The 11,123-nt window shown below is 42.9% G+C and overlaps 1 protein-coding gene across 1 annotated transcript in view; it reads left to right on the top strand.

The window, feature by feature from the left end:
- The window catches only part of MIA2 (melanoma inhibitory activity 2), a 127,288-nt gene that overhangs the window by 3,034 nt on the left and 113,131 nt on the right, over nt 1-11,123 (top strand). The window contains exon 3 of the mRNA XM_014464787.2: nt 4,716-4,802. Coding sequence (XP_014320273.1) covers nt 4,716-4,802 — 87 coding nt within the window. The remainder of the gene's footprint in view (nt 1-4,715; nt 4,803-11,123) is intronic.

Here is an 11,123-nt window from a genome sequence, read left to right as displayed (position 1 = left end):
CTATTATTAGATAGGGAGATATATATATATATATATATATATATATATATATATATATATTCCCTAAACAGTTTAACATTTTTTTTTGAAATTTAATATATTTTTTATTGATTAAGATATTACATATGTGTCCTAATACCCACGTTACCCCCTACCCCGCCCCCTGCTCATGCCCTCACCCCCCCCCCCCCATTGTCCGTGTCCATTGGTTAGACCTATATGCTTGCATGGAAGTCCTTTGGTTGATCTTTCCCCCTTACCCCCACCCTCCCTACCTTCCCTCAAGGCCCGACAGTCCAATCAATGCCTCTCCGTCTCTGGATCAGTCCTTGTTCATCAGTTTATGATGTTCATTATATTCCACAAATGAGTGAGATCATGTGGTATTTATCCTTCTCTGACTGGCTTATTTCACTTAGCATAATGCTCTCTAGTTCCATCCATGCTGTGGCAAATGATAAGAGTTCCTTTTTCTTCTTCCTCTTCTTAAAGAATACCTTTCAGCATTTCATATAATGCTGGTTTGGTGGTGATGAACTCCTTTAGCTTTTTCTTATCTGTGAAGCTCTTTATCTGACCTTCAATTCTGAATGATAGCTTTGCTGGATAAAGTAATCTTGGTTGTAGGTTCTTGCTATTCATCACTTTGAATATTTCTTGCCACTCCCTTCTGGCCTGCATGGTTTCTGTTGAGAAATCAGCTGACAGCCGTATGGGTACTCCCTTGTAGGTAACTGACTTTTTTTCTCTTGCTGCTTTTAAGATTCTCTCTTTGTCTTTTGCTCTTGGCATTTTAATTATGATGTGTCTTGGTGTGGTCCTCTTTGGATTCCTTTTGTTTGGAGTTCTCTGCGCTTCCTGGACTTGGAAGTCTATTTCTTTCACCAGGTAGGGGAAGTTTTCTGTCATTATTTCTTCAAATAGGTTTTCAATATCTTGCCCTCTCTCTTCTTCTGGTACCCCTATAATTCTGATGTTGGTACGCTTGAAGCTGTCCCAGAGGCTCCTTACACTATCTTTGTATTTTTGGATTCTTTTTTCATTTTGCTTTTCCGGTTGGGTGTTTTTTGCTTCTTCATATTTCAAATCTTTGACTTGATTCTTGCGATCCTCTGGTCTGCTGTTGGGAGTCTGTATAATATTCTTTATTTCAGTCAGTGTATACTTAATTTCTAGTTGGTCCTTTATCACAACATCGAGGGTCTCACTAGATTTCTTGAGGATCTCACTACATTTATTGGCGGTTTCCATAAAATTCTTGAAAAATCTTAGAAACGTGGTTTTGAACTCTATATCCAGTTGTTTGCTGTCCTCCATTTCTGTCATTTGTGACCTGTTTCTTTGTCTTCGCATTTTGTCTGCTTCCCTGTGTTGGTAGAGTGGTTTTGTGTGCTAGGTGTCCTACAGGGCCCAGTGGCTCAGCCTCCCCAGTTACCTGAGGTGGACACTCTTGGTGCACCCCCTTGTGGGCTTTGTGCACAGTCTTGTTGTAGTTATGCCTTGATTGTTTTAGGTGTCACTGGGAGGAATTGACCTCCAGGCCAATTGGCAGTGAGAATCAGCTGTGTCTGCAGAGGGGGAACTTCTGTGCAGAAGACACCCTTCTGGAGCAAGACTTGCTTCAGTGGGGCTTTGGTGCTCACTGAGTCTGCCCCCTGAGTGTGTTCCTTATGAATCTGAGGAGTTGTAATCTGGATGGTCCCACTCTGACCACTGGGTACACTGGCTCTTGGATCTAAGGAGGTGCTAATTAAGCCTCTTCCTGAGGTTACCCATCCAGAGCTACAAAGAGATATGCAGATTCCCCTTCCTTTTTGGGGGGTTTGGGGGTGCCCAGATGAGGCCCAGCTGTGAAGCAATGCAAGCTGCTGTGAAGCCTTGGGCCTTCTCTTGGAAGTTCTGGGGTCTGTCTGGCCCAGCTGCAATTTGTTAGGTAATTTTCAGGTTGCAAAGGACCCGGGCATTCATATGCAAAAGCCTTTGCAGCAGCCTGGATGGGGCGGGGTCTCGGAATCAACAGGGCGGAGCAAGCAGCTATGGCTGATCCTCAGCCCTGCCCTAAAGGGCCTCGCGTCTCAGTGTCCCGGTAATTGCTGCAAGCACCTCTGAGAGAAAGCCGCCCTCAAGTTCCGAGTTCTGCCTGCTGCCAGACAGTCCAGTTTCTCCCCGTATGAGCCCTGGGACCCCAGAGATTTCCCAGAACCGGAGTTCAGAGCAGCCGGGAGCTTGTGACTCCCTCCCGATTCAAAAAGACAGCCGCGTCCTCAGGTGTCTGCCCCTTTCCCCGTGAGCTGGAGCCTCCGTACCTCTGCACTTTACTTTCGTAGCTCCTCTGAGTCTGTGTGCTCTTCTCTTTCCTTCTAGTTGTAGAATTTCCACTCAGCCAGCCTTCCTGTGGTTCTGGTTGATGACCGTTCTGTCTTTTAGTTGTATTTTTGAAGTTGTTGTCGGAGGCAGCAATTTCCGGTGTTTACCTATGCCGCCATCTTGGTTTCTCCCAGATTTAACATTTAAAAACATTTTTTATTTATTGATTTTAGAGAGAGGAAAGGAGAGAGAGAGAGAGAGAGAGAGAGAGATAAAGAGAGAGAGAGACAGACATTGACTTGCTGTTCCTCTTATTTGTGCATTCACTGGTTGCTTCTTGTATATGCTCTGTCTGGGGACCTAACCTGCAACCTTGGCATATTGGGAGAATGCTCCAACCAACTGAGCTACCCAGTCTAGTGTTCGTTTCAAAATTTTTCTATAAAGTAGCTTTTGGGAAGGCAGTCTGGTTGGGATAGAAGTCTTAAGAGTGTCTTGAAATTACTTTTACATAGCATGTATTATTTTTGAACATAGATTACAAATTTTTTTTGGAGAGACTTTACAGGTGTCGATGGAGATTATGGGATGACTAGGCAACTCCAGCCATCCCTTGGTGCTGCAAATGGCCAGGCTTAAGAGAGAAGTTTTAGTTAATGAGATTAAAAGGCATGTCTTTCTGAGCAAATAAAGGACTGAGTTGTTATTGAAAGGTCCTCAGATAGCCTAGGGAAGACTTTTCATGGAAAAAAAGAACTGGGAGAGCCTTCTATATGGCCCAGAGTCCTGTTACACTGAAATTCCTAGAAGCCAAAATCATCTCTCTCATATATGTCAGAAAAATTAATGATTAATATTTTCACTTGAAAATAAGTTTGCATCTTTGATTATATCTTTATGCTTTATAATGAAAGGATGCTATGATAAGCAATTTTACTCCCAAGTTGAACAAGGATGACGAACCTGATACATACATTGTGTCCATATTGTATATGCATCAGCTCTCTCCTTGTGTGGCTTCTGTAATCACTACTTGAAGGAGCAAATTATATTTGGATTTGTCCTGCTTTTTAGCATCAGGGGCTGTATGACTGAAACTCTGAATGTCACCAGCCAGAATTGTTTGCCTGGCCTCTGCAACTGTCAATGTTCCTTACTACTATGGTCCCTTAAACAGGTCAGTCTGTGTTTTGTAAGTATTGGAGGCACCCATTGCAGCTATAAGAAAAATTACATAGTAGGTATCATAACAGGAAAAGCAAACATTCTTTCTTTGTTTACTATGTGTGGAAATGCTGGTTCTGCACAAGAGCAGTGTGTAATGTGTGGAGCCAGGGTGAAGTTTCAAGCACACTTAATTCTGTGCATGATGTGTTTAGCTCAGGCAGTAACTGTTTAAGGAACCAGCTGTAGAGTTCACTCACAGGCTGTCAGTTTCCAAACAGTTGCAGCAACTGCCAAGTGGAAGAATCACAATGGCGGTATAATGGTGCTGGATCAAAAGACCAAAAGAAAGATGGTCTTTCAGAGATGCATCCGTCAGACCGTCATACCTAGAGGGAAGGTAGGGGAGGGTGGGGGGAAGGGGAAGAGATCAACCAAAGGATTTGTATGCATGCAAATAAGCCTAACCAATGGACACAGACACCAGGGGGGTGAGGGGGGTAATGGGGAGATAAGGACACATATGTAATACCTTAATCAATAAAGAAGAAAATAAGGTGGGGGGGGGGGGGGAGAAGAACATACAAAAAAAAAGGAAGACAGTCTTTAAACCTTGATGGGAATAGGAAATGGGCTGAGAATGGTTGTGTGAAGACTTCACTCTCCAGGGACATCCTACATGCACTAAAACTAGATTAAGAGGATCTCTGTTACCAGGGTGTCCCCAGAAAAGTTAACCAGAACCAAATCCTCCCTGGAGGACTCATAGATCTTTACCATCTTGATGAAACTCTCTTGGCCCTTCAGAGTTTAAACCTTTTACCTGATTTTGACATCCTGAAAATGAGGAATATGTCACAGCTCTATCTAGGTTGGCTACTGCCACCGTTCCCTGGCCGATGGATATCCCCAGTTTGCTAGTGTAAATGTGTGGTCCACCTGGGTAGGGAAGGTCACCAGAGAACACAAAAAGGAAGAAAAGGAGTATATGAAAGGTTTTCCCTCTGAAGTTTGAAAAAAAAAAAAAGGCATTTTACAGCCTGGCTCTTTGTTCCCTCCAATTAATGCTGTTTCTTTTGAATAACAAACGGGATATTATTTCACTCACTTTCTTTTAGATGGCAAATGAAAGCCAATTAATATTTGTGATTTAAAATAGCCAAGGACATGGGCAAAATTAGGTTTAATAGTTATTACTGCTATGAGCATTTTCCCTTGCTGATCTTTTTTCTTAATTTTGATAGAAAGGAAAGGACTTTGGATATTTCCCCAGAGATGCAGTCCAGATTGAAGAGGTGTTTATACCTGAGGAAATTCAAATACCAACCAAAGTGAGTAAATTTATTATGGTTATTAATTGAATTTAAAATTTCTTGGCTAAAATAGTTTTCTGAAGTATAAGTGCTCCTTGGTTATATATTTTATATAGTAAATACATAAAATAGTTGGTCTGCGAATTCACTTTAGGAATAGTTTGATTGTGTGAATAAAATTAGGTAAGACAAAGTTATGACAAGCAAATCTTTGCTTTCTGAAAAATTAACAGACAAAGTTGCAGAATGTAGCGGTTAAGAGCTTGGATTCTGGAGGTGGACGGAGTTCAAAGCCTGACTCAGTCACTTAGTAACTTTGCGATCTTGTGAGCCTTAATTTTCTCATCTGTAAAATGAGGATGATTGTAATATAGTGCTACCTCATAAATTCATTGAGGAAATGTAAGCATATATAACCTACACTGAACAGTACTTTAGTAAGCGCTATGGAAGTGTTAGCTATTATTACTAATGTTATTATCCTACATAGACAATTTTATTTTTTATCACACTCTTGTTGAGAAAAATAATATAACCCTAGCCTGTTTGGCTCAGTGGATAGAGCGATAGACTGAAAGGTCCTGAGTTCGATTCCGGTCAAGGGCACATGTCCAGGTTGTGGGCTCAATCCCTAGTAGGGGGCGTGCAGGAGGCAGCCGATCAATGATTCTCCCTCATCATTAATGTTTTTTTTTGCTCTCCTCTCTCTTTCTCTCTGAAATCAATAAAAATATATTTAAAAAAATAAACATAATATAATTTGAGCCGCTTTAAAATGCAGCCATAGCTGCAAACCCAGAGGAACTGCCTTTCATGGGGTATGCCTCAAAACTTTGGAATATTAAAACAGGGTAAAATAACCTTTGGCCTGGGCCTAAAGCAACATTGTGTCCCAAAGATAACAAGGATAAGAAGAGAGCAGATATTATGACTACAGGACTAAAATTAAAAGCATTGTTTAGAATTAGCATCACTACCTTAGCCTATCTGCACCAACAGAAATGCCTTTCTACTACTGATGTAATTGCCCCTTTCTCATAAATACGCCTTGCCTTTGTTTTTTAATCAGAACACCATTTGGGTTTCTGCCCGAATAAGTGATTCCTGAATAGCTATTCTTTTTTTTTTAAAATCTCAAATAAATGCTCATTGCCTATTACTTTGAAAGGCTTTTTATTTTTATTTTATTTTATTTATTTTTAAAAAATATATTTTTATTGATTTTTTACAGAGAGGAAGGGAGAGAGATAGAGAGTTAGAAACATCGATGAGAGAGAACCATTGATCCAGCTGCCTCCCGGCACGTCTCAACTGGGGATGTGCCCCCAACCAGGGTACCATACCCTTGACTGGAATCAAACCTGGGACCTTTCAGTCCGCAAACTGACGCTCTATCCACTGAGCCAAACCGGTTTCGGCTATTTTATTTTTTTAAAATATATTTTTATTGGCTTCAGAGTGGAAGAAAGAGGGAGAGAGAGATAGAAACCTCAGTGATGAGAGAGAATCATCGATTGGCTGCCTCCTGCACACCCCCTACTGGGGACTGAGCCCACAACCCAGGCATGTGCCCTTGACCAGAATCGAACCTGGGACCCTTCAGTCCACAGCCCAACACTCTATCCACTGAGCCAAACCAGCTAAAGCAGCCTTTTATTTTTAGATTAACACTCTCTATAAGTATCATATCTGTACAACCTCTTTTTTTTGTTAGAGTTTTAAATAAGCTTGATAATGTTGGGCTTGATAATGAGAAAAGGAATCAGAAGATAACTTTTCTTTTTTAAATTTTACCCGATTTGGGGGTGGGGGGAGGGAGGGAGGGAGGGAGGAGATAACTTTTCAATATGTGAATTTTATTAGCCCATTTTAATTCAGATTCTAGGTTAAGCCAATTTATGTTTCATGAGGTCAGTGTGAAGTGAGTCTGCCTAATTAAGCAGACTATCTGTTAGCTGGCCTCTGCCCAACACAAATTCTGGGGTTAACTGTCCATTTATTGTATAATTGCTGGTCCCGTTAGTTCTATCTCCAAAATTTTTCTGGACTATATTGTCTTCTCATCATTCTCACTCTCCCCTTTAGCCCTAATCCAAGGCTTCTCTTAATTAGAATACAATAGCCTTCTAACTGACCTCCTTTCTTCTACTTTTGCCTTCTCCCAACCTGTTCTTTAAACAGCAAAGGATATTACAAAAAAAAAAATTTAAATCAGATCATGTCATACCTTTGGGTTAAAGCCCTTTTGTGGCTTTTCATTGAACCTGGAATCAAGCCCTGACTCCTTACCCTGGTTCTACATGAACTCGCTTGCCCCCCTTGCTGCCCTTGTCTTACGCCTCACGCCTCACTCTCCCCTCACTCACTATGCTCCTGGCTACTTCAGTCTGTTGGCTGTTCTTACCACATGCCAAACTTTGCCCCAGCCCAGAGACCCAAACAGGCCATTCCCTCTAGTTAAAATGCTTTACCCAAGTTCTTCACTTGGCTAGTTCCTTCTTATCTCTTAGGTCACAGCTTAAACATCAGTACATCTGAGAGGCCATCTATGATGATTCTTATGCTTCTTAATCACAACTTTCCTTTATTTCCTCCATAGCATTTATCACAACTTATAATTACCTTTTTCCTATTGTTTACTGTAGAATTTCAGCAACTAGCACAGTGCAGAGCATATAGTAAACATATAGAAGCCTCAAATTCTTAGGTCAAGTTCCCTGGGAAATAGACTCTGAGGTGGATCTTTGCATCCAAGAAGTTTACTGTGGAGCCTTCCTGGGAATAATAGCACTTGTGAGAGAATAAAAGAAAAGAGAAGAGGGGGCAGACAGAGAAGCTGAACGGTGATGCAGTTGCAACAAAGGTCTCAGTAGATTTGATAAAGAACTATGAAGCTGGGATGTCCTTTCAGAGTTGTCCTTAATAGAAGCAAGAGGTTTGGCCTTTATACCCTTGCATTACTGGCTCACCTGGGTAGTGTAACCTTGATGTAGGTTAGGCTAGTGCAGCCGTGGGCAAACTACGGCCTGCGGGATGGATCCGGCCCGTTTGAAATGAATAAAACTAAAAAAAAAAGACCGTACCCTTTTATGTAATGATGTTTACTTTGAATTTATATTAGTTCACACAAACACTCCATCCATGCTTTTGTTCCAGCCCTCCGGTCCAGTTTAAGAACCCATTGTGGCCCTAGAGTCAAAAAGTTTGCCCACCCCTGGGCTAGTGTATACCAGAGATAGTTACTGTTCTAAGTACTTAATTCATTTAATCCTCAAAACACCCCTATACAGTAAGTACTGTCACTGGTCTTATTTTACAGACTAGAGGCCCGGTGCACAAAAATTTGTGCACCTGGGGGGTCCCTCAGCTTGGCCTGTGCCCTCTTGCAGTCTGGGACCCCTCAGGGGATGTACACCTGCTGGCTTAGGCCCGCTCCCCGAGGGATTGGGCCCAAGCTGGCAGTCAGACATCCCTCTGGCAGCCCTGGAGCCTTCGGGGGATGTCCACTTGCCAGCAGGGAGCAGGCCTAAGCTGCAGTTGGACATCCTTAGCGCTACTGAGGAGGCGGGAGAGGCTCCCACCACCGCCGCTGTACTGGCAGCCATCAGCCTGGCTTATGGCTGAGCAGAGCTCCCCCTGTGGGAGTGCACTGACCACCAGGGGCCAGATCCTGCATTGAGCATCTGCCCCCTGGTGGTCAGTGTGTGTCATAGTGACCAGTCATTCCCAGTTGTTCTGCTGTTAGGGTCAATTTGCATATTACCCTTTTATCATATAGTATAGAGACCTGGTGCATGGGTGGGGGCCGGCTGGTTTGCCCTGAAGGGTGTCCTGGATCAGGTGGGGGTCCCCGCTGGAGTGCCTGGCCAGCCTGGGTGAGGGACTGATGGCTGCTTTCAGGCTGGCCAAGCCCCCCAGCAGGGACCTTCATCCCATGAGGATGTGGCCATCCTGGGTGAGGGGCTGACGGCTGTTTGCAGGCTGGTCACGGCCCCCAGCCACCCAAGCTCCAAGTGGAGGCTGGCTGGAAGCAGGTATCTGGGATTTATTTAGCTTCTATAATTGAAACTTTGTTGCTTTGAGTGGAGGCTACAGCCAGCCAGGGCAGGCGGGAAGCTTGGCTTCCTCCATCGCTGGGGCAACCAAGCCTCCTGCTTGCTCCAGCTCCGTGGCTTCCAGCCGCCATCCTGGTTGGGTTAATTTGCATATAGTCACTCTGATTGGCTGGTGGGCGTGGCTTGGGGTGTAGTGAAGGTACGGTCAATTTGCATGTTTCTCTTTTATTAGAATAGACTAGAGGCCCGGTGCACAAAAATTTGTGCACTCGGGGGGTCCCTCAGCCCAGCCTGTGCGCTCTCGTAGTCTGGGACCCCTCAGGGGATATCCACACACGGGAGGCCTGGATGGCGGTGGAGCGGGCAGCGGCTCACCACGTCCCGCCTCACCGCCCTGGGTCACACACTGGAGGTCCGGATGGCAGCTCACGCTGTCCCTCCCTGCCTGCAGTATGCAAATTTAATGGCCATCTTTATTGGGTTAATTTGCATACTTTCTGATTGGCTGATGGGTGTAGCGATGGTATGGTCAATTAGCATCTTTGTCTTTTATTAATGTAGATGACAAACTGAGGCACAGAAAGGTCATATAATTCACTCAAGGTCACAGAGCTAGTAAATGGCAGAGTTAGGATTTGAACTCAGTGGATTTGGCTCTGGAGTTTGTTCTTAATCACTATATTGCAGTGCCAAAAACATATTGTAAAATTACAATTCTGAAGTTTATTTTAAAAAATTTGGGCATTATTCTCATGTAATATCCAAAGAGCAGTGCATATCAGTTAGATACCTTCAGATTAAAAAATAATAGCTTTACCATTTTTCTTCTTCTTTTTTTTTTAAATATATTTTATTGATTTTTTACAGAGAGGAAGGGAGAGATAGAGAGTGAGAAACATCGATCAGCTGCCTCCTGCACATCTCCCACTGGGGATGTGCCCGCAACCCAGGCACATACCCTTGACCGGAATCGAACCTGGGACCTTTCAGTCCGCAGGCCAACGCTCTACCCACTGAGCCAAACCGGTTTCGGCCCATTTTTCTTCTTGATGATTTTATTGTTCTGTGAGATGAGAAAGGGTGTCTGTACCTATATTGGCTATATGCAATATCTCAATAAAAAAAGTCTAAATGTCTTAGTGTAACTTTGTTCAGGCCTTCATGCTTTAAAGTCTCTGGTCTGTCTGAGCTGTGACCATGTGTGTGAAATTCCCTTCCCTCAAATTACCACAAAGCGCAGGTGTCCAGTCAGTGCACTCTTAGGAGGAACAAGATTTTATTGACACGTATGGCTTTTCATCAGAGTTTATTTGCAGAGTATACTCAAAGACTTGCCTCTGCTTCTCAAATTCTTCAACTATTTTATAACAAATAAATCCTTTTTAAAAAAAATTAAATCTTTATTGTTCAGATTATTACATTGGTTCCTCTTTTTTCCCACCATAACTCTCCTCCACCCAGTTCCCACCCCATCCTCCGCCCTCACTCCCCACCCAGTGTCCTCATCCATAGGTGCACGATTATTGTCCAATCTCTTCCCGCACCCCCCACACCCCTTTCGCCCGCAAGAATAGTCAGTCCATTCCCTTTCTATGTCCCTGATTCTATTATAATCACCAGTTCATACTGTTCATCAGATTATTTATTCACTTGATTTTTAGATTCACTTGCTGATAGATGTGTATGTGTTGTTCATAATTTGTATCTTTACCTTTTTCTTCTTCTTCCTCTTCTTAAAGGATACCTTTCAGCATTTCATATAATACTGGTTTGGTGGTGATGAACTCCTTTAGCTTTTTCTTATCTGTGAAGCTCTTTATCTGACCTTCACTTCTGAATGATAGCTTTGCTGGATAAAGTAATCTTGGTTGTAGGTTCTTGGCATTCATCACTTTGAATATTTCTTGCCACTCCCTTCTGGCCTGCAAAGTTTCTGTTGAGAAATCAGCTGACAGTCATATGGGTACTCCCTTGTAGGTAACTGACTTTCTTTCTCTTGCTGCTTTTAGGATACTCTCTTTGTCTTTTGCTCTTGGCATTTTAATTATGATGTGTCTTGGTGTGGTCCTCTTTGGATTTCTTTTGTTTGGGGTTCTATGCGCTTCCTGGACTTGGAAGTCTATTTCTTTCACCAGGGAGGGGAAGTTTTCTGTCATTATTTCTTCAATAGGTTTTCAATATCTTGCTCTCTCTTCCTCTGGCACCCTATAATTCCGATGTTGTACGCTTGAAGCTGTCCAAAGGCTCATAACAATCCTCCGAATTTTGAATTCTTTTTTCATTT

Source organism: Myotis lucifugus, unplaced genomic scaffold, assembly GCF_000147115.1.
Source record: "Myotis lucifugus unplaced genomic scaffold, Myoluc2.0 scaffold_268, whole genome shotgun sequence".
In the NCBI taxonomy this organism is placed as follows: Eukaryota; Metazoa; Chordata; class Mammalia; order Chiroptera; family Vespertilionidae; genus Myotis; species Myotis lucifugus.
Note: the sequence above shows the minus strand (reverse complement) of the source record. Positions and strands in the feature narration are given on the sequence as shown.